This window comes from Puntigrus tetrazona, chromosome 1, assembly GCF_018831695.1.
Source record: "Puntigrus tetrazona isolate hp1 chromosome 1, ASM1883169v1, whole genome shotgun sequence".
Lineage (NCBI taxonomy): Eukaryota > Metazoa > Chordata > Actinopteri > Cypriniformes > Cyprinidae > Puntigrus > Puntigrus tetrazona.
The window spans coordinates 21,588,084-21,612,815 of NC_056699.1; the positions used below are offsets into that span (position 1 = coordinate 21,588,084).

General features: G+C 36.8%; 1 protein-coding gene across 2 annotated transcripts in view; it reads left to right on the forward strand.

Moving 5' to 3' along the window:
- Nucleotides 1-2,793: 2,793 nt before the first annotated feature.
- The window catches only part of rnf24 (ring finger protein 24), a 29,716-nt gene continuing 7,777 nt past the window's right edge, over nt 2,794-24,732 (forward strand). Inside the window, exons 1-5 of one of the 2 annotated variants that reach the window (XM_043236191.1) lie at nt 2,794-3,144; nt 5,553-5,606; nt 15,673-15,822; nt 21,242-21,284; nt 21,427-21,468. In XM_043236191.1, coding sequence (XP_043092126.1) covers nt 5,590-5,606; nt 15,673-15,822; nt 21,242-21,284; nt 21,427-21,468 — 252 coding nt within the window. In that variant the 5' untranslated portion in view covers nt 2,794-3,144; nt 5,553-5,589. The remainder of the gene's footprint in view (nt 3,145-5,552; nt 5,607-15,672; nt 15,823-21,241; nt 21,285-21,426; nt 21,469-24,732) is intronic. The other variant, XM_043236275.1, reaches the window with a different exon arrangement.

A 24,732-nucleotide genomic window follows, 5' to 3' on the forward strand; every position in this document is an offset into this window, starting at 1 on the left:
TCCACTTCCTCCTAGCTATGACCTCTGTCAAGCCTTTCTATCTATTTTGGTGTAGGTCTGTTGTTGCCTTTGGGTGTGTAATAAATAATCTTCCAAATAGCTGTTGATACTCTAATCACATTGCAAAACAACAACAAAAACCTCTATACTGTGCTATATGGTGTGTTTGTTGTGTCAACTTTTTTTTTAGATAATCACATGTGGAAAATAAAGAAAGCGTACGTATATACAGTAGCACATAGTTATAGCACATATTTCTTTACATTTTGCACATTTCATTTAGTGTGAGTGTATTTTAGATACGTTACATTTATTCAGCAAGGATGCATTAAATTGATTAAATAAAAATTTTATATTACAAATACTTACAATGTTACAGAACATTTCTGTTGAAAATAATTAATGTTCTTTTCAACTCTTTATTAAAGAGTCCTGAAAATATATTACACTTTCCACAATATTAAGCAGCAAACTGTTTTCAAAACTGATAATAATATATATATATATATATATATATATATATATATATATATATATATATATATATATATGTGTGTGTGTGTGTGTGTGTGTGTGTGTGTATATATATATAGAAAATCAGGACAGATAAAAGGACAGATAAAAAGAGAGGCATTTAGCTCTAAATCTGAAGGCTATGCAAATCGTTGTGGCAGATATTCTGTTATGCAACATACAGTGGCTTTGATTTTTTTTTCTTTTTTGGGACTGCAATGCAAATCCCAATTGTAATATCAATCTGCAAGCACTAGAAGGCGAGAGAAGCCTTCACATACAAATTAGAAGTAGGCCTGCATTAAGATCTGAACTTTCAGCTGCTGTGGTGGCCATGGAGATAGACTTCAGATAGCGCTCTCCTGTTTCCTGACAATTTCATGTTCTCTCGTCAGCTACTCAAAATAGATTAACAGAATTATCTACACATCCGTTTTATTAAAAAGCCTTCGTCAGAAGTGCTTTCTCCACATGATGTTGCTTCGAGCGTGTATGGAAGAAATCAGTTATTCCACAATTCAGAAAAAAAAAAAATGCACTTGTGTGTCTATAAAGACATAAGATATAGAGGCTTTATTAATTGAATTTCATTTTAATAACATTTTAATAACCTCAGTGGGAAGAAAAACACAGAACAAATGACAGAGCTCATTTAACACCAAACCAAATATCTGCATATGCCTTAAAGCTGTCATTAAAAGACAACCATGTAGCATGTGGTTTTGAGCACTGCATGTTAAGTGAACACCGCATACGGTACCAATACTTTAGGGCATGTTAAAGCGTGTGTCAAATAAGATCAGTGTTTTGTGATGAACGAAAAGGATCACATGGACAGCTAAAGTCTTTTACTTATCATTTACACATCCACAAGTTGTTCCAAACTTTTTAAAATTTCTTTGTTCTGTTGAACACAAAAGAAGATATTTCGAAGAATGTGGGCAATTTCTGACATCCATAGGAACGTGTACTCTAATGCTGTTTTGAGTAAGCATTGGATATGGGGGCAAAATGATGTATGTGGTCGTTGACAAAGGTCAACTAACTGCCATTCTACAGGTCCGTATACAATGTATAAAGTAATACTCCATTCTGCTTCATCATTTTGTACGAAGGATAATGCTTCCTGCCTCCTTGCACTCTTTATCCCCTACATGTCACTTGATTCAGCGCCAGTCTAGCGCCCGGTGTGCCGACCTCAATAGGGCTTTGTAAGTGCTGCCATCCTGGTCTCCCGACCCACCCCCAGGCAGCTATTCATGGGTTCCCATGATTCCGCCCAGTTGGCTCTGGTACAATATGTGTCTGTCAGTGGCACCTCATTGGCATGCACTGGCACACGCACACAGACTATGTCTCAACCAAGTGTGCCCACACACTGTGCTTTCCAGAGACGGTTCAATTTGAAACTGTTTGCCCTGGGCACCGATTCGAACTTTCTAAGACTACTCTAGATTCATCAAATGTGAACGCGAATATATTGTATAAATGCACATTTTTTAATGCTATTTAGATTTTTTAAAAAGTATTATTAGAATATATATTAATATAGTAAATATTGATTATATTTAATCATTCTTCAAAGTGCTTATCCCATGTAAGGTTGCAGGTGTTTTATAATATAATTTGGTTGAATATTCTATTCTATTCTATTTAATGCTATTGTGATTGATCACATCCAAAATAAATGTTTTGTTTATATATTTATGTGTACTGTGTATATTTATGTATATATAAGTACCCACGCATACAGTATATATCTTTGATATATATTGACGTATGTACATTTATATATTAATATTATTCTGTTTTATATTATATACAAATATATTTCATGTATACATAATAAATCTACACAGTATACACATAATTGTTTAACAGCACTAATTATATTATATATTATTCTAAAACCGCTTATCCCATGTAGGTTTGTATATAATATATTTTATTATATATTATTCTATAACCGCTTATCCCATGCGGTTGTGGGGGTATTATATTATATTATATTTTACTATATTATTCCCCAAACCACTAAGCTTATGCAGGCTTTCAGTTTTTGTATTATATTATCTAAAACTGTTAAATATTTACATTACACTGATAAAAATGCTGTATCTCTGGAGGACACAATGTAAAGAGATTCAGCAGGAGCTATGTACGAATATATGAATCTGTCCCTCCCTTTGTGAAAGCATCCGCATCCCTCCCCACACGCCCAGACTCAGCTCCTCTCTCTCTCTCTCTCTCTCTCTCTCTTTTTCCCTGATGAAGGAGGAGGGACCTGCTCTTGTCGTGAGCTACGTGCAGAGTTCACATCTACCACCAAATATCTCAATCGACCATCCCATGAAGACGTATATCAGGAGCGCGCACATCTCACCAGTCTCAAGCGATCCGGAGAGCGCATTTACTTTGTTTTACGAGCGTCAGTGAACTTACAGCCCGCGATGCTTGCGTTTATACGATTATTGATTTGCTAATAATGCGTACGGACGTGTGCACGTTTAAAGCCTTGATTTGATTCGTTTGTGGTCGGTTGATAGAAGGTGTGTGTTATATCGCGCTGAATTTGAGCTCTTTCGTCTGTTTGGGTTTGTGATCGAGGGAGGAGTGGCAGGGAAACGGCTGGTAAGTCCATAATACTACACCTCCACATGAGCACTAAAATGCATACATCCTGTGGTTCTTGCACTATCATAAACAGACATTCTTCCTCGGCAATGTTTATTCCTCGAGTGCACTAGTGCGTTAAAGCGCGACCCTTAAATTGGAGGTAAAAAGACATCAACTGACGTCTTGTAACGTTGTAGACTCCCGTTAGCCCGCCTGGTTAGCGTGTCCGAATCGTGAACGAATCGTTCAGTTGAGTCGGATCTCTGTAATGTTCCGGTTGAACCGTACCACAGAACACCGGTCTTTTGGCAGGAATCGGAATGAGTCGATCCGTACGGTTCGTGATCGATGAATTAATAGTTTAATGTAAACGCGTGATATTTTAAATCCTAAAGAAATTGCGTTGCTATTAAATCCCGGAGCGTATTGCAGCAATGTAGTATTATTAGTAATAATACAATGTAATAAAAACGTAATAAGCAGCAATATGGGCTTATATAGGTCAATTTTGCTGAAGCATGTTAATTAAGCGCGCCTCACCGGGATGCCAGGGACCTTGGGATGACGCAAAGACGTCATGACGTAAAAGAACGATGAATCATTTTAAACGATTCTTTGAAACTAACTGTTCGAACGAATCAATTCGCAGAAACGAGTCGAATCCCCCCTGTTCTGTTTTAGAAGCAGAACGGCTAACGTGCTATCGTACACAGGACGCGACAAATACCCGCCAGTAAACGGATGCCTCGCTCGGTTCATGACTAACACGTGTAAATGATTTGCAGCGATCGCTCGGTCTCGTTTAAAGTGTAGACACACGTCAGCCGTTCCTTCACGACAGGACAATTGTCGCGTCCGGCGTTAAATAGGCCAATAGGCGTATAATGGTCATATCAATTACAATTAGACATATACGCTTCTGCCTTTACAAGCAGCGATTATTTATTGCTGTGTGTAGACGACAAAAACGCCGCCTACTATCAGCCCGATACAAATATTGCCGGAGTATTGTATTCAGCAGTGGTTTGACTGATTCAATACAACTCGAACGGGTTTACCTCTGAATTCGAGCAGCATTGATGCCTTTATTTGCTGCGTCTGCCACTGTGACAGGGGTGTTTTTCTGTATGCTCGTTCATTCACATGCGGTGTCAAACTTCTCGACGTCATGATAAAAATAAAAGGAGGCGCGAGAGCAGAAAGTTCGAGGCGCGTGCTGGCCTGACCCCAGCTGTTTGTTTACCACGTGCTTCTGTTACACAAAGTAAACAGTAATCTGTGCACTTCATTATGAACTACAGCGCTGGGGAATGTTTAGTTATGGTACGCTGAAACTTGATTTTAGTTGCCTTGAGATACAGTACATGGCATAATGCTTATACTTTCATTGGTGCAGGTCTTAGTTTTAGTCGTGGATTATGGCATGTCTGTTTCAATGTTTGCCTATTTTGGTTAAAAAAAACATTTTAGGTCTTGCCCAACAGTTCAATGCAACTGATTTAACTATAGTTACTGCCTAAAGCACATTTTAGTTTAATTGACAAAATACTTTTAAAGTGCACATGTGAATTTTGTAATATAAAGAAGTCCACGGCCTTCTTCCTAATTTGTCATGGCAAAAAAAAATAATTTACTTTAATTGCATCCCTCACTACATCAAGAGTCTCTGGTGTAATACACAGAGCTTGTGCATGCTGTTTTTCAGTGTAGCTGGCTGAACGACATGTACAGCGCACGTAATAAGAACTAATCAAGAGCTTGTTTTTGTGCACAATGTCCAAAGATGTCAGTTTGCCTTATGCCATCCTGGCTGCTTGGTATTAGACAATGAAAATAACAGCCCCCTGTGGTGTAGAGGTCAACGGTGTGACCTTATGTGGAGCAGTGCTCAAAAACTATAAACATTTGCCTACAGCTCACTGTTAAAAGCAGTTTAATCAGGGGTAACTGACCATCAGATCCATCTGTTTTCACAATGTGTTTAGTTTAAATCCAAAGTGGTCATTTCTGATGTTTGTAATAATGTACAAAATGCTTGTGTGATGCTGTATGCTTATGACTGACATAAATGTAGCCTTTTCTAATATAACTTTGAGGTTACTTAACATGCAAATGAGCTGTTGAAGCTAGCCTGCCTTTGAGTTGTGCTCAACATCTATGACCCATTAGACACATGCCAGATGTGACTCATGGGTCATTTGTGGTAGGTGTAGTTAATTACAATTATTCCTAATTATTATTATTATTTTATTTGATAAGACCGGATGTTGTTTTACTCAGAATATATGAAAACGCATTCTAGTGCGATTCGTCATCAGCTGGATTTGCATGTTTGTTCCCCTCAATACTCTTTTGTTAAAGAAAAAAAAAGGTTTATGTAAGTTTCAAAGGCACAGATATGAATTAGTCATCATGTTTTGCAGGCTCCTGAATTCTGATTCCTGCCTAAAATCCACAAAGATGATATATCTGCCAGTGTAAGTCTTAATATAATGCTTTATAACGTATTTGATAGTTGAGTTCTGGTCATTCAAAGGAATAGTTTGTGCTTACAATTTACTCACCTTTAGACCATCCAACATTTAGATTTTAATGTTTTTTTTTTTTTTTTTTTCAATATAACAGATTTGGAGAATTTTAGCTTGCCAGATCCTCCGCGTGGCCATCAGAAGGAGAGTCCAAACAGACGATTAAAACATCACAACAATTCACATGACCAACCGATGTCTTGTGATGTGAAAAGCTGTGTGTTTTTTGTAAGAAACAAATCCAGGGTTAAGACTGTTAAATTGTAACTCTCACTTCTGGCCAAAACACCAATCCTTCCATAATCTGTCATAAGGCTTCCTCCAGTGGAAAGTTCTTTCACGTCCATTGACATATTTGTTTAGAACCGCTTTCGCTTGCAAACAGTGCTTGAGCTTTACATTCTCTCCTGATTCTAACAGGACAACTTTACTGCTGGAGAAGCGCTGCTAAGGATAGAGGATTCGTATTTTAGCACTGGGTTGAGGTTTAAAAATGTCTTGATTATGAGTTTGTTTATTACAAATGCACAGCTTTTCACTTCACAAGGCGTGAATTGATAAACAGGATTATTGTGACGTTTTTATCAGCTGCTTAAACTCTAATTCTGACGGCACCCATTCACTGCAGAGGATCCACTAGTGATGCAATGCTAATTTTTTCCAAAATGTTTCCATTGCTTGGCCTTAGGGTAAGTCGGTTTTCAGCATTTTTGGGTGTTCCTTTAAAGTTAATTCATCATCAAAATGCAGTTATAGATTCTCCATATATATAGTGTATCGATCATTCCCTCATCTTCATAATGTCTTACATCAATAGCTTGTAAGTCTCTTTAATGAACAGTTGCTCTGATATGTCCGTTATCTGTAGTTTTTGTAGACTCATTGAAAAAAAGTATTTTTAGAAACGCTGATGCTGTTTGAAAGATACTTGTCTAATACTAATATAAACAAAGCGTTATTGCATGCATATTTTGCGTACAATATATACATAACCACATGATGAACAGAAAAAAAGAAATAAGACCACAAGAAGACCGCCAAAAAGAAATACAGAGTTGTTTATGAGGGCCCTGTGGGGAACGTCGGCTCTGAGGGTAAATTAGGGGCAACAGCTGCTGGTGTCACTTCTACAGCTTGTTTGTACCATCTCATGTTACTGTTTAAGCTCACAAGACAGGACACTTGCCCTCTTACGTACATTTAGGATCATTAAACCACTCATAAAAGCGGTGGCAGATCTGTTCTCAGATCAGTATATCAAGCCAGCTTGCACTCTCAGCACAGCAGAGCACTGGAGAGAATTATTGCAAGATAAGCTATTTGATAGCACGCGGAGTATATTCATCATCCTTCTGGGCCTATAAATCATATCTTCTTTCTTCTAGTGCTTAGTCTGCAGTGCGTATTCCCGTTCACCCAGAAATGAGAATTCTGTCGTTTGCTCACCCGTATGTTGTTTGAAACCCATTTGACATTCTTGCTTTCGTGGAACACAAAAGGCAACGTTTCTCCTTTTGTATTACTCAGATATAAAGTCCTCTTCTCTGTCCTGTCTAATCCTTCACCTGCAGCTCTGCTTCTTAAAGTGGATTAATTATCTGTAGGAGTAAAACCGTTGCCCAGGATTAAACAGTGTATTAATCTCACTGCCCACACACACTGGGCTGAGGCTATTTTTAATGCTATTCTTTGGTGACTTGCGTTGATATAAGGTTCCTTTCTTATCATGCACAAACTGAATTTTGTGGTTATTAATGTGGTAAAGATTCACTTCAGAGGTTCGGTAGATGTACAAGATTTGCATTTGTTCAGGAAAGACCAACAATTCATTAGAACGACCATGATTATTTATATAATTAATAAGTCTCTTTTGATGACCACTGTTGAACAAATTCTTACAATTGAAATGGTTTTGTTCAAATATAATATAGTCCTGTGATGGCAAAGTTGAATTTCCAGCTTTATTACAGAAGTCTTCGGTGTCATATGATCCTTCAGAAATCATTTCAATATGTTGATGAAAAAAAGTCTTATTATCTATGTTGAAAACAGAAAACTCACAATAAATGTTTTTCTTTATTGTCAGTTTTGATTCATTGATTGTGATATAAAAGTAAAATATAAAAAAAGTAGTTTTTTTTAATATACAAACTTTACTGATTTCTGAATTTTGAACGGTAGTGTATATGCTTATAGTTATATGTTGCTACAGCTGTGACAAAGTTCTATTTTTCCAGCAATTAATGTGAGCATTAAGCTGCATATGTATATGTATATGTTTTTAAGAGTATAAAATTCAATGTGACTTTAATGTTTAACATAACAAGTGTTTTTATAGCCAAGTTGTGAGTTGGTGTAGACTCTGCAAGTTAGAATTTTTCAAAGAAGCGCCACCTTTAGTGAAAGACCAGAAATCCTCATCACACTGATAAGAAAAGTGTTTATTTATGCAGATGTTGGCAGAGTCATTGTCTGATACTTAAGTGACTGCTACTGTTGATACAGCTTTGCAAGACCTTCAAATCTTGTTAGGTCCTCTATGTAAGATTAAATAATAAACTGGTGACCACATATTCTCACTATCCTGGCACTAACACTGTCAGAACCCACACCACTCCCCTTACGAAGCCGGAGGCCCTCTAGTTTTGTTGTAATATTAAGTTTCAAATGTGCAACTGGGATAGCCAGGGCTCAAGGCTCAGTGGAAATTTCCACTTCAGATTCAGACAGCAGCCTTTGTTCTGATGCAGGGGCTCGATACAACTTACTGGCAATTGGCTTGGGACTCGGTTGCGAAAGATAGACAGTTTTTCCTGACATTAAGAAAAAGAAACAAAAACCGATAGGCCTAATGATAGTAAAAAAAAAATAAAAATCAACTTCTGGCAAAGTATGTTCCTGTTTTAAAGGGCTCCAGTGAATAGACGGATGTTGAGCAATTCAAACTTTCTTCCAGCCTTTAAGGGTTAGCAGATTCAGAAACACAGAATCTCGAATAAAATTGCTTTGCCTTCCAGTCCCCCTGTTTACTGACAGACATGAGGAATACTAATTAGACCAAACCAATGTCCCTAATATAGCCCTATTGATCATGTTTGGAGTCTAACCGGCTGTTAAATGCGAATGATCAACTTGCAATGTTAGGTGGGGAGTTACGTTTGCTGCTCAGTAGGGGTATGTTGACAGTAAAAACATGGTTTTACAGTTCTAAGCCTTGAGATTCAGCTCTTCCCTTGGTGGTGGGGGGTAACAACTACCCTCCCTATGATGGAAGATTACCAGAAGTACTCAGCAAGGAGTCTTCTTTCTGCTTTATAGTGTTCCCATGGATAAATATGAGTTTTATCTTACAAAGTGTCTCTTCATAAGTGTGCCGTGACGATTTTTATGGCAGTTACGCAAGTTTTGTAGAGGGGTCGAGGGGTGGTGTGAGTATGAGTAGTAGAGTTATTTTTATCTCGCTTAGTTGAATGGAGTTTGGTGTCCTGGAATGAAATGCTGAATAAACACTTTACGTTGTCGTAGGGGGAAAATATAGTTTGCCTCTGTTTTAAAACCTAGTAATTTAACGTCTGCCTATCTAAACAACAGTTTAGATCATTATATTTAGGCTCTTGTTTTGACGCAATGAAGTTTTAGAATCACATGTATCTCAGATAAGGCAATCCAAAAATGCACTAGGGGAAAAAATTAATACACTTTGGAAAATAGGTAGTACAATACAGTATTCAGTACTGAAATTTATATATCGATCTGGCCAGGGCAGATGTTGAAGTTCATCCAGCTGTCTGGGTTTCATGATCATGACACCAGCTTCTGTGATTGAAGTCTTAGCAGTTTTGGGTTTTTCATAGATTTTGGCTTTGTGATGTCTCCTACGCTCAGTTATTGTGGAAACAGGGTCTTCAAAGTGATTATTATGGAGGTTTGCTGTCAAAAAGACGATCTTAATTATGTGATTACATTATTTTGTCCAACATCTGTTAAAAGTTGGATTAAAATGGAATATTAGATCTAGTATTTTATCAACATGAACTCCATTGCCATCCATTGAGAGTGGAGTGGATTGATGTGAAGTGTGCTATTTGTCTCAGAGGTGAGGTTGCTCTGGTAGTTCAAATGAGCCATTTATATTGTGACATGAAAGCTAGGATGCTCTTAAAATTGTAACTCCCTTTCATTTTTTAATAGCTTTTGCATGTCCATTTTAATGTCCTTTATATTTAATATGTTTTGGGCCACTCAGTGGATGTGTTAAATATCTATGCATCAACGCAGGCCAGTGGCTCTTTAGCTGCCAGACAACATAAGAGAGGTCATCATAAGGTGTGTGCTGATGGTCTGCTTGACTGAGTTTCACAACATCTCTGTGCAAACACTTTAGCAATCAGGGTTGCGCACAGAGTGTGTAATTATAGCTCTCTTTACTGTGATAAATGCTTCCTTTTGCGTCTGTGCTGAGTGTCAGAGTGAGACATGACTCATGAGCAAATGTGAAAGTAAAGTTAAATGTTAGAAAGTAAGTTGCATTCATGTATCGGTAGTGTACTTTGTACAGTATATGGTAAATTGTCCTGGTGGACAGTAAAGAAAGAAAAAGAAAGTATTGTATTATCTTTTCCAGAAATACCAGGGTGCTTTTTTTAACCTCAGAAGGTTTTTTTGCTCTTACGGGAAACAAAATTTTTTATTTTCTTTTATAGTCAAGACTACATATTAAAGACTTTTCCAGAAGACAGTAACATGAGGGTGGTCAAACATAATTTATATCTTTTATAGATTTGGGAATTAATTTCAGCTTGTGTGGCTTATTATTACGGATCTTAACTGTAACCAAAAGGTTGTACATTTAAAATATGAAAATGTAGGTTAGTTTGGATAAATAATCTGCTGAATGACAACAATGCTCAATATTTTTATATGCCATTAAATTCAGAAATGCAAATGATAACACAACACAAGTGTTCTATAGTGGACTTTTTTTTTTTATTAATTAAAGTCTTCTACAATCAGTTTTCTTATAGTTTAACTACCATCATCTTGCAGATTAAGTTAAAGTCAGTAACTTACCTGAATAAATGTTAGCTGGCTGGAAAGCTGTTATTCAGGTTCTGTTTAAAGACAGACATTTGAAGTTAATTTTCCGTTTGCTTACGTTTTGTACTTCCTCAGTAATAAAGTATTCAGGCCTTAAAATGAAAGTTTCTTGGGTTTACAGCACAATATGTTTCTAAACTTCTAAATTCAAAACCTTGTGCCACATTTCACAATTGGAGGTGTCCTCAGCTTGTCTGTTTTACATAAGTCAGAAACGAAACTGTGGCTTGACGCTAGTTTATTTAAAACCACTGCCTTCTTAAGTAAACCTTACACATGTTTTCCTCAGATGGAAGTCATGGGTGAATTGAAAACCTCAATATACAGATTGAGCATTGCCTAAATACCCATTGTGATTTGCTTAGGTCAGTTATGACCACATATATATTTAAAACAAGTATGTAACAACCTTAGCTGAAAGAATTCAGTGTATGTGATGTACAGTGCACACTTCATTTTTCTCAGTCTGCTAGTGGGTTGTTCTCCCTTGGGAAGATTGTTTGGTGGTTAATCAGGCATTTCCTCCGTTGTCTGGCATACTGTCAGTGTTTGCATTGTTCACATCAGGGCACAGTAGATCTAGGATTGTGATTAGAGCTTGGCTAATGCACATAAATTTGAATGTGACATTGTCCCCTATGATCTTGTTATGTAATAATATGGATATATATGTAGAGAGAAAGAGAGAGTAAAGAGAGGTAGTGCATAGAAAGAGTATGTATTAACAGATAAAGCCCTATTCAGTAACAGTTAGGTTTCACATGTTCCTTCAAGGGTTATACTTCTACAACATTTATTTAATCATTATTAATGTTTACATATACTACTGTATTTTTACCACCTCAAGTTGTATGAGTTAATGAACTATGCACAATTATTAATTGTTTACCGACAACAGTATATTTATAAATGTATTCTATCTAAGGCTCAATCCTGTAAAAATGTTGTGTATTTTTACTTCATGTAATGCAAACACTAAGTTAATGATACTAATATTCTGCTATTCAAGATTATTGTTAAGCCTTGCTTTCTCTCCAGCACAATTTCATTTTCAAGCACCAGTCGTTGATTTTTACTAGTGTTGGAAGTCTTCTTGCATGAATAGATTTGTTTCCTTTACATGAATCCTTTAAGCCCTTTATTATATTACTCGTGCACCAATTGGGCTATTGAGACATTTGTGATTTTTTATTCACACGGAAATTAAAGAGGAGATAAAATAGATTTCAATAGGGTTTCTTTGCTTTGTTTTCACAAAACCAAAAATTGCTACTTCTTAAGTGCACACATTAATTGTTTAGTCAGAAGCCCAAGAGCCGAACACATTAAAAGATTGTAAAATACATTTTGAGCAAGCAAGGGCCACTCCAACGTTACTCTGCACTTCCACTCAGTTCTGAGAATGACTCAATGCACTATTGAAAAGCTTTTCCTCCTCAGTTGAGGTGAAAATACCATTTGGCAGTGTTGTATGTCTGGTCAGTTCGGTGACATAATGGGAAGTAGAGGCGAGAAGAGAATAGATATTGCACCCTGAGGTATGGAAGATCAGAAAAAGAACCTGTTTAGTTTCACTTCCCCTCATTTTAAGTGGCAGCAATGGCCTGACAGACACTTAAAAACACCTTTTGTGGTTTGGGTTGTCTTCCACAGCAGGAGAGTGGCTCCAGAATACATTTGGTGTCTGCGACTCGCTTGCTTCGCTGTCACTCTGGTACATAGGGAGTTTTCATTTGTAGTGTCCCTGCTGCGACCTTTGCAAGCTTTCCCTCTTCCCCTTTTTGAGAAGTTGACATGTATTACTAAAGCTTTTACACCATCTGACCTGCTCATAATTGGAGATTCCAGGCAAAGGCGTAGAATGAAGTCCATCGAGAATAGACAGGAAGGAAAGATGTCTATCATTTAAGAAACATCATCTCAGAATCACAGGATCAGATTTAGGGAAAATCCCTAACACTCCCAAGATGAATTCTTCATATTATGTCATGAGTAAACAAAAGGTTTTTTTTTCCTAGCAGTGCCATAAAATCATAAACTGTAATCAGTCTCGCTATAAATCAGTGCTGCGGTGCTTCACGTTTACGATCTGTTAAATGGTTATAAAGTCAAAATTGATAGCTGCTGTTACTTGGAAAAAGATTCAGCTTGTTTAAAGCTGTGTGCGAGAGCCAGTTTTGTTTGAAAGGTTCTGGACCAGACTCAATAGCAAAATTGGACTAGGAATTTTGCAATGAGCTGATAATGTAGGCAGAAATGAGTTTGCAGAGCAATATAATTTCACTCATGAAAGTGTTTATTAATTACAAGGTAAAACTCGCAATGTAAAGATGGAACTGAAATAGCAGCAGTTATATTTTCAAATTCAGTTTATGATCTTTCCAACAATTCATGACACAGCTTATTTGTATGAGGCTGCGTCTTATGTTTATTATAATAATATTTTTTAAAATAAATCTATCAGTGATTATATCAGTCAAAACAACCTGTTGGTTAACTGCTATTGATATCACACTTATCAGTGTATACTTTATGATTGTGGCGTATTTTGTACTCAGATTGCCCTCATTATGGTTGATAAACACAAATCTCATTTGGAATGCTGAAGTTGTTAACTGGGGTGAATCTCATACTTTGTCTTCTTGTCTCTGAACAACACTGTAACCTGACATTGACCTGGAGGCGCACCAATCATAAGTAGTCAAGCTGTTTTTGCTCACATATTATCAGCAGCGGATACCTGGCTGATACTTAGAATGTTTTTTTATCTGTTTTTTGTTCAGAGTAATGTGTCTTTTTGTTCAACGTTGATACTGTCAATATATGTTTCTTTAGCACTAAATCAGCATATCAGAATGATTTCTCAAGGATCATTCTGATATCTGGAGAAATGGCTGCTGAAACTTCAGCTTTGCCAGAACAGGGATATTTAGCATTTTTTTAAACATATTCAAAAGTGGCACATTTTGCAAACAAGTAATCATTTAACAGACATGACATTAAAATGAGTGGTATCACTGACACTAAGGAGAAAAGGAGCATAAGTTCTTGCCTGCAGCCAATGGACCCTCCCCCAGCCTTGAACCCTTTCCCGAACCATTCATTCTTTTAATATGTAGGTCCTTCCGGATTCTTTTACATGTCCTGAACTTGAGAAGTTTTCCCAAGCACATGCATCTTTTTGTTTGAGGGCATTAAGATGTCAATGTGTATGTATGTTTTGGCTTTGTGACAAAAACCAGGCCACAAGAGCTCAGGCGATTAATGGCTGTACAGCAATATAAAGAAACGAGAAGAGCAGTGAACCGTATTTTGCCACAGCAGCAAAATGGCATTGTGAGCCTGACAGATTCAGACCTCTTAGTCAAAACATATTACTGTTTACTAGTACATACTGTATCAGTAATAATGAGGGATGCTGTTATTGTTATAACATTTGTGTGTGTGTGTGTGTGTGTAAAGGCAACTGGTTATCGATTTTCCTTTTGGATATTTATCCTCATCTGTCAGAAAGCTTTGCGTAGGTAAAGCTGTAATGGACACTGACAGGGGAAGACAGGCAGAGACGGAGAGGCTAAGTAAACAATCTGCTGGTGGTCAGTAGGAATCTGGGTGAAAGTGGGAGCGTTTCCGAATGTGACAAAGGTCATAGTATTCAGACAGGTCCAAGATGTCAGATGTTTGTAGTTTTACAGTACAAGTTGGCTTGTGAGAACAAAGTATAATGTCTAACACCCAGCTGCATCTGCTGTTACATCACACAGTTTTTCTCTGCCTCCTCCTTTGTTTACAAACACCGTCTCACATGCCCCTTGTCTACTGAAGGCATGTCCAGACATGCCCGTACAGGGGCACTAGACATTCCTAAAGAATGACTAGTGAAAACCATCACTCTCGTGATGTAAATAAACAAAGACTTACACACAAACACACTCACAAACATTTGTTTTTAGATTATTCCTTTTTTTCTGAAATAAAACATTTACCAGACAAACCTTTTGGTATATGGATTAAGAGTATTTATTTAGGATTTTCTTCAGAATCTCCTAAAATTCGTGTAAATATTTGTATCTGTAAATGTTACCAAAGCCTTCTGTAAACAACTTCACAATATACAGCAGATAGGAAACGGAAAATTTTATGTGTGTTAGTGCTACTGAAATGAAGATTTCCGGGTAATTGAATGAGAAACAACTAATTTAGAAAAAACTGCCTTTAAATATATGTTGTAACTGAAATCTAAGTAAACTGCAATAAAACAAATACCATAAAGTGTGTTCATGGATGTTTTCTTTACCATAGTCTGATAGCAAACACGTTTTTTAGAAGTAAAATTGCCCAAATTGACCATTTTCTGTTTGGAGTTTTAGGGTTTAATTTAGATTTTTTTCAGTAAGAACTGAAATTATTTGAAATAAATTAAATTTAATACATTTTATAAATATATATACATAACATGCTCATAAGGGACCAATTCAAAGCTGTGCTGACTCCTGACTCTCAGTAGATTAGTTAACACTAATTTCCCATAGACAGACAGTGTGGGTATTGCTTAATGGCTCCTGCTGGACCAATGTTCTCAAACTCTGTGCACTAGAATATCACATGCACTGCACAATTTAATGCATTAATGAGTTTATTCATTGGTCTGTTGGGTACATAAGCAGTTGTTGTGGAAACCGTTCAGAAATCAAGCCAAGCCACATATCAAATCACAATCATACTGACAAGAACATTTGCTTATACATGCATCTGCAGACGGGATGATTATTTTCCTTTCAAATGGAGCTGACACAGCATAAATGTATTATTACACTAATGGGAATGTGATCTACTAGAATCTGCATTAGTTTTGTGATAAATAAGTCAGACTCACTGATGTTTCTCTCTCTCATTTCTCTTTTCTCTCTCATTCTAGGTTATCCATGACCTCAGATTTACAGCATTACAGTTTCAGGATGCCGAATATAGGGTTCCAGAACCTTCCCCTCAATATCTACATTGTGGTCTTTGGGACGGCCATTTTCGTCTTCATTCTTAGCCTACTCTTCTGCTGTTACCTGATTCGGTAAGACCACCTGGCTCTTCGTTGTGTGCAGCAGCAAAATGTGTTTGAACAAGACCCAAAATGCCATACATTTGCTTATTTATTCTCTTCAGCAAGTTATACGGTTTGAAAGTCTTGATTTAATCCCTAAACATACAGGCTACAAAATGGAACTGTTATAATTAAACAGCTAACACACATTTAAGTGTAATTTGCCTCATGATTTGTTTGGAAGTTGATGAAAGAGGAAATTCACTCAGTATGAACAAGTGGGTGTAGTTGGAATCGGTGGTGTAGAGCGTTGCCAACAGGACCAATGTGCGTCATTAAAGTCACAATTACACCACAAATATAAAAGTAACATAATTATCTACAAACCTCGTGTGCTGACATCAAACTGCCTTAGATTATGCTATAGATATGTGCTCAAAGGTAAAATAGAAAATGGTAGGGAGTTTCAAAGATTTCTGTGAGAGCTGACAGATGGTGATGGAACGGAGAAGTTCTCTTTCATCTTCACACAGAGTTCATACCATGTGAGGTAGCTTTTATCATGCTTACTTTGAAGACTGAACCAACTCTGAATTTCAGAGCCATACTTTACTTATTAGTGGCTATCCATTACAGAAGTAGAGATAAATCAGCAAGGTTTATTGATTTATATTTTTACTAAGCACAGAGGAGCTAATTCTTCACATTACACAACAGTTTGTTTATTCATGTACTTTCAAAACACAAATTTAAATGAACTGGCCTATAAACTGTGAACAGCTCTATTGCAGTGTGGCATTTTCTTATACATGGTGTGTTCAGCCTAAAAAACTAAACACTAAAGGAAGTCTTGAAAACAAGGCAATTGTATGGCATTTTGAATGAAAATCACAACTACTTATCCCTAAAATAGAATTGTTACTTTTGGCAGTTTTTGTGCATGTTCAATGCACTAACAAAGCTTTTCATGAAGAGTGAGAAGGTCAAACAGCACAGTTTGGAGAAGCTAAGAAAACTACTGACTTGATAATCTGAATTGACAACTAAAATCATTATTATAAACCAACTACCTGCTCGGATTTGGCTTGTAGTTTCAATGCAACTAGATATAAAGCTTCTTATTTTCACAGTAGCTGAACCCAAAGCAGCTTAGTTGCACAATCACAAATCAATGCATCTTCGACTTTGAGGTCGAACCCACATTGTGTCACCAACTTCCCTTATGGATTGAGTGAATTCAGCAGCTGCTTCATAACTTGAAGGAGATTGATTTTTTTTATTTATTTATTTTTTCTACTTTTCAAGTGAGAGCCTTGAAGTGGAAAAAAACACACAAAACTGAATACTGATGTTTTACCACATGCCACCACATAGAAATGTAAATATTTGGTCCTTCACGAAGCTTAAGAAACTATTTTTCCATCAGCTACTGAGCTAATGAGTTGTCATCTAGTCAAATTTATCCTGAGCTCTGTTGCCATGTGGTCATTCTTGGCAGCAGAGATACTGAAGCTTTAATGTGCAATTGTGTAGCATCTCTTATATAAGACAGTGAGAACCAGCGGCTCTTATCCAAATTCACCCTAACCAGTGGGGAAGATGGTAAGTTCTTTCCCATTTATTATATATTAGTTCTGTTTTATTTGACATTGCCTCCTCTTACTGCATTTCCAAATGTTTACCTGTTTTGGAAGCCTTTTGTAGACTTAAATTAGATGTATCATTAAAAAACCCCCCAACTGATTCTTGAATGAAAACTGTCAGATTACCAAGTCATTTATAAAAATGAGATTGCATTTAGTCTAGATTCCAGGCTTCTAAAGATGCAGGCTCCCTTACATGTAATTAGTGCACAAATATGCATCATGACTTCCTCATTAAATTAACCAGCAAAAAATGCTCATGCCCCTATGCACAAACAATATGTGGCCCCAGAAAAAAAGTATTTGGACACTAAATATGCATTAATTAACAAAATGTCAAAATAGCTGGTGTTTCACATACAACACTTCACAAAATATGTTAGTGGGGCTGAAAAGTTGCTCTGAAATATTTATACTGTACATTACACCGGCAGGTGATAATGGAAATGGCAACAATCGCAAATTCAGCAAGTACCAAAATAGTAGGCTCCCATTCTACACAGCTGCATTTTCCACTACATTTTTAGCATGCTATTTCTCACCTCCACATATACCTTCAGCATCATTGAAACAATAGGGCAGAGCACAGAGTGCTTACTCACAGCTTTTTACATCATTTAACAGCTGCTTTTGACAGGGTGGAGATGTCCCTAATGAGAAGACCAGCATATGTTGTGTTTTGAATGCTGGTAACCAGCATGGGATTTCTGTGTACTAGTGTACCCACCTGGAATAGTCAATGGAAAAATACAAACCCTGACAATTATCCTCCCTCATGTCACATCAAACCGGTATGACTTTCTTCTGTAGACCACAAAAAGTGTATTTTTTGAAGAATATCCTGGCTGCTCTGTTTTTTGCATTGTTTATGAAGCTTGAAAAAGGCGACCAGTAAAAAAAAAAGGAAATTTCCCTGTGTTCCACAGAAGAAAGAGAGTAATGTGGGGTTGAAAACATGAGGGTGAGAAAAGATGACAGATTTTTAATTCTGGTAAAACTAATCCTTCCATAATTAGTTATGAATATACTGATCCACCAGCTAGACAAGCAGGAAATTGGTCTTTTCAGCTAAGATTTCAACATAAAAAGTACTTTCCTTTCAAAGTCAAGATGAAATGATTGAGGTCTACATCTAGTCTCTTAACCTGTTCAGTTAAACTGCTATTTTATCCTGAAAATCACAGACTGAACAAAGGACCATGAAATTGTAGTCATTCGTAACGTGAAAGACGAGAGAGTCGTGAGATCAAGTGGACGTGTGAAGGACGTCGTTATTGAGAGCAAACACACACAGCCGCACGTAGCAGCCATGCACCAGCTTTCGCACACAAATGCGAAATGCCCCTGTGACTAGCAAACACACAAATGGAGAAGAAAACAGGCGGGTGGAGGAGTGTTTGTCTGGCGCAATAATCCTCATGGGAAGAAAAACTAATTCACATGCACGTTTGAGATTGAGCACTCACCGTGACATGTTAATAACTGCACCGGTTATTTTACAATGCAGGGAAACGCTCATAAGGTGTTTTTTTACCTGATGAACTGTAACACTACCTTAATGGTACATAAGCAATCATGACTGCCTGTAGTTTGTCAAACGACAGTTTATCTTGACCTAGCTGACTTCAGAAACTTGACCAAAACACACTGTACAATTTTGGCCTTGATTATGAATAGCTTGTTGGTTTACATTCCCTTCACATTATGATTGTGTTTTTGCTTTGAAGAATGAATGGTCCGCGATTACTTTCACCCAGCTACCACAGGCTTCCGGTGCTATATACAGAAAAAAACATTTTAGCATTTTCCATAGTTTAACTCTGTAGGCTGACATGTTTGACCATTGCTCTTGCGTCTTTTTGCAGCGTCTTACACATTACATGGCATTCTAAAAAGAGATAATTCACCCAAAAATGACAATTCTGTCTTTAATTACTCACCCTCTTGTTGTTCCAAACCATTAAATACTTCGTTCATTTTTGGAGCTGAAATTAAGTTTTTTGGTTTTCGTTTTCTGACTCTTCATAGACAGTAATGTAACCCGAAATGTTCCCAGAACCATCAAAAAGAACATTAAAAATAATTACTTTATTCAACAATTCTTCTCCGAATCATGTTACCCGCTATTATCGAGAGGGATGCATAAGCATCTCAGTAATGACATGATTTGAAGTAGAAGAATTGTTAAATGAAGTTATTTTTGTTTTCTTTGTGTTTAAAATGCAATCTCGTAGCTTTGTAAAATTACAGTTAAACTGTAGTTGTTAGACGGACTGTCATTACTATGATTATGGGTCTTCAATGGGTGGTCAGAAAGCTCCTGGATTTCTTTAAAAATGTGTTACTTTGTGTTCTGAAAATGAACGAGGGTCTTACGGGTTTGGAACAACATGAGGGTGAGTAACTAATGAAACTAATTTAAAGTTCCGTTAAAAAAGAGAGTTTTTGTTTAGTATTTTTAAATGCAAAAAGACATTCATTTGTATGGCCCTTTAAATGTCAACATCAGTGCCAGGGCTTTTCTGGGTATGATTGTTTCTGCACGCCACGTCTTAAACTACCCAAGAATCCCTCATCCTCACCCATAAATTCCCCCAAAGGGAGTATCTGCACCTTTACCCTGCTGGTCTCTTTCAGATTGTCAGTTTTTCTCCTAGACTGTGCTGCCTGTTTTACAGGTCCCTCTCACTCTGCTGCGAGAGGTTAAGCTTACTTGTAATGGAGGTAAATTTTACAATACATGTCTCAATTTTTCTCATATCTATCCAGCTCTTTCTTCACTTGTCAAGTCTTTTCTGAATGTGAAGTGTATCGTCTTTAATCAGCTACGTTCATTTTTGCTAAGGAGGTGATTAAAAAATAATGCAGTGTTGTTTGTTGTGTTCATTTCCTTTGTACAGGAAGTAACACTGGGATTCAGCAAACAAACATTCAAAAAAGGCCAAGATAAAGCTATTGGACTAATACTAATGATCTAACAGCCCTGCAGACATTAACATTTCAGCGTTCACAAATTAGTGGCTATACATAGTGTGTGAGGCGTTTGCTGGTTTTCTTTAAATAGCCTTTTTCTTACACTAGAGACTCTTCCATCATGCCTGATCCATTCCAGTTATTTTCCATCAGGGTTCCTCTCTCACTTTCCCTCTCTCTGTCTGTGACACACACACTTGCTCAAGATCAAAATAGTGTTAAATGTAGACTGTCCATTGCTTGGCTGCCTCCATTTCTTGAGTTCATGCCAAGAGTATCTGTATATAGTTCTTTTAAAGGGTCTGGCTCCAGTCTGACAGTCACACTTCGTAAAGCTTTGCAGGGGTGTGAGTAGGTAGTGCCTGGGCAGTCTAATTCAGACAGGCTGTTAAAGTGTGGTCAAGCTTGATGGGACAATACAAGACCCAAACTACCCCAGAAAGACTCTGAGGAGAGATTCAAAATGCTAAGGCATCTTACGGCACTGCAAGAACTGAACGCAGCCAATGTTAAGAGAAAGTGGAAATGTCAATGCGTTTCAAAGTTGAGTTGAGTGGTTATGCTCAAATGTGGTGCATATGTCAAATTATGACTGAAATATAAGTGCCGGGCAAGTGTTGACAGCTGGAATGAACTAAAGTCCGAAAGGAAATACAATAAATTTTACACATCCATGACACCCAGTGAAAACCATTGCTGTTTAAAATGACCTGCAATTTAGTATCGTGGTTCAACTTGAATATATAATTTGGTATTACCAAAGTCTATTCAACACAGGTTTTTGAAAATGTTATGTCACTCTCTGAACTAAAATAAAAATGTCTTTTGTCTAGGTTACGGCATCAGGCACACAAAGAGCTCTATGCATACAAGCAGGTGAGCCTCTGACTTTATACTGTATTATATAAATTGATGTGTCTCTGTTCGTTTCTTATACAATTTCCTTCTGAATTTTCCAAATTGCAATTGAGACTGTGAATGCATTTAATAACTAATAGTTTTTTTTTTTTTTTTACAGGTTATTCAAAAGGAAAAGGTCAAAGAATTAAACTTGCATGAGGTGAGTTTTTCCTTTCATCCCATTTTGCAGGATTTGTATTGATTGTTAGCAATTTTCTGAGATGATTACATATATATTGGCCAGAAAGTGTTTTTTATTTTAGCATTAAAAATGTTCTGTGACATAGCACGTGAAACTTAATGTATACAAGTAATATAGTAGCACAAATTAATTATTAAATTAAATATAATTATTAAAAAATTAATAAAGCGATATAAAAAAAATGTAAAGGTAATACACAAAAAAAAAGTATAAGAACCTGACATTACACTTGACCTGAATATCAGTTACATTGTACCTTTCAGTGGTTACAGAATATATATACTATTAAACCTAAACTACCCTTTGACCTGAACTTAAGGACCTTTTACAGAATTTGTACTGTACACTCTCCATGTTTAATAATAGCATGAGTCTATGACATGTTTAACCTTCACCGAGATGGTTTGTACATGACCGTATTTATAGGCCAGGGTCCTGACTTCATATGTGATCGCTAATGAAATGTTAGCAACAGTATTGAGGTGTGAGGACACCAGAGCTCTTGCTGAATCCTTAAACTCTCCTGGAATCCCCTCACTACCTTCCTTTATTTCATAAGAGTTCATTGTCGAGAAGTAGTTTCATTTTAAAGTTAATGAATTTTCTGTATTGTGGCTACAGTCAGATATTCCTCTACAAAGACGTTACAGTATATGCGGATGCAGTCTTGCATTGTAACCAAAACAATTAGTTCACTGTGTTGTGCTATATTTTGTTAGAAAACTTGGCATCGTGTGTCGCGTCTGGCATTCTTCATGTGTAATTGATACAACGGCACAGCAGTGGCAAGTTATATGCATGATGCAAGCTTGTTCAACTCCAGCATAATCAAAAGTGTTAATAACATTTTATTTCGGAAAGGAACACAAAGTTCTCTCAGGTGCTGTATTTTTTTCTAGTACTAGAAGTGCTAGAAGTGTCATCAATATTAACAGCGCCGTCTACGATTTAATAGTAGTCATATCTTTTGAAACAACGCGTGAAAAATGTCAGCGCTGCCTAAAAGTGCCAAGCAAATTTGAGCCGTAAACATAGTTTTTATGGTATTTCTACATGTTTTGTTGGACTTTCTGCACCAGCAGTCATGACACTCATTCATCAGACTCAAGATTTTATATTTGATATTGATTTTTTTCACAAATAGCTTTGAGGAAACACTTTCATCCATGAGCCTGATATTGGCTTTTTTTTTTCAAAATATGTTTTATAGAATAAACACCATTTGCAGGTGCTACCGTCTTATTGTTATATAAGAATATCTACTAACTAGGCTTTTAATGACTCTACAAGTTTAACACAGGTCAAGGTTATTCTAATTTTAAATATGTTTATTTGTATTTTCAATTTGTCCATTCAACTTGGTTTAGTTTTGCACTGTCAGTATTAGTTTTTGTTTACTAGTTTGCTAGCCTTTTATTGCCTAGAGTGCGCACACACACACACACACACACACACAAACATCATGTATAAATATAAAACTTGTGAAACTTTTTTTGTCATTTTTATAACAAAATAAAATAAAGCTAAATGAAATGGCAAAACTGAACAAAGTCTACATATGTGATTTATAATCTATATTTATACGATGCAAAATATAAATTATACATTTCCAATTATTTTATTATATATTATTATTATTATTATTGCACACAGCATGCGTATTGCAGGTTTAATTTATTTAACGCATAACATCTGGTTTGGGGATTCAGATGTTAGCAAAAGCATATACGTATTAGACAACGCGTTCCCACAATCAGGTTTCTTGAGAGCATTTGTGGAACTGAAAAAAATGGGTCAATAGTCCCCTCGCCTGCACTGGTAAGTCTGGTTTGCACTTGTATGTGTGCTCAGACAAGAAGGAAGGTCTTACATAAAGTGGTGGAGCTGAGCTACAAGCTGATTGGAGCCTTTATCCTGTGCACACAAGCCAAAGGGAGAAAAACAATGTTATGATTGTATACCACAGGCATTAGAGTCGTTCAACAGCATAGTTAGAGGTTACAAACGTTCAGCACGGCCATGCAAAGCTACCATTTCCCCCCGAAGAACATACAGCTTGTTCTGAAATATCATAAGCTGTGATATTACCATAAAGGAAATCATGTCATCATTTTCTCAACCTCCTTCCAAATCCGAATGACTTCGAAATCCAACGTTGTCCGTGACTGACTCGCAAAGTATCTTCTAGAAGGTGAGAAAATGACGAATTGAACTAATGTGAATTGTTCTCCACTAGATCCGGGAATTAAAGAGTGTCTGACCGCAGCATGTAGCCTCGGCTTTTAAGTTCAACCCCCCATGAGTTGGAAAGGTGATCTGGCTATACTTGACTTCATAAGCAGAATTATACAGCTTCACACTGCTCTGTCACCCCGTCGTTGAGCTTACGTAAGATACAGCGCCAGGAGAGTGAATATAATCTCAGCTCTCGAAACATTAAGTACCTTTCCTGTAAGGTGATTAAATACACAGTCACTTTGTACGGTAGAGTTAGTGCACGGATGATTGATGTGCAAACACACTGGTGCAGAAATCTAGCATATGTGCCAGACGGTTGCCAAGATATAGATCCTCAGATGGCAACCAGAGAGAACAGCACGGACATAAATATCACGGCATCAGTGAGTAAGATTTATTGTGCGTAATTCCACTGCAGTGAAGCGGTCGGAAATAAAACTGCACGGTTTGTGTTTTATTATACTTGCGCGTAGCTGCAGCTCTCTAGGTGAGAGATCAAACACACGAGAGCGGCAGCGTGAAACAGACTGAGCGATACTTATTTCCGTTTGGTAAAAAAAGCCCCGGGGAGTCACGTTTGAACTGCAGAGGTGGTCCTTTCAATTCAGAAGCCCAGCAGACAGAAGAAAAAGAGGCCCAGGATAGTAATAAAACAGAAATCCATGATGATCCACGGTGGCATGCCATCCGTGTTCAGACTGTTTAGGCCTCTCTATTCTGATGGGAATCAGTGTTATTTCAGTACCTTTCGGATTGCAGTTAAATATTTAGAATCAATTTTTTTATTTTCTGGTTTCATTTCAATTTTAGTTTCTGTAATTTTGTTGTGTGAATTTATTTGTGTGTTTATTTATTTAATGTCTATATAATTTTATCGCATTACATTTTTATTCCATTTTATTTAGTAGCTTTGATTTTTCTATGGGGTTATTTTTCTATTTTTATTATTCATTTTAATTTAACAGTACATATATATACACATTT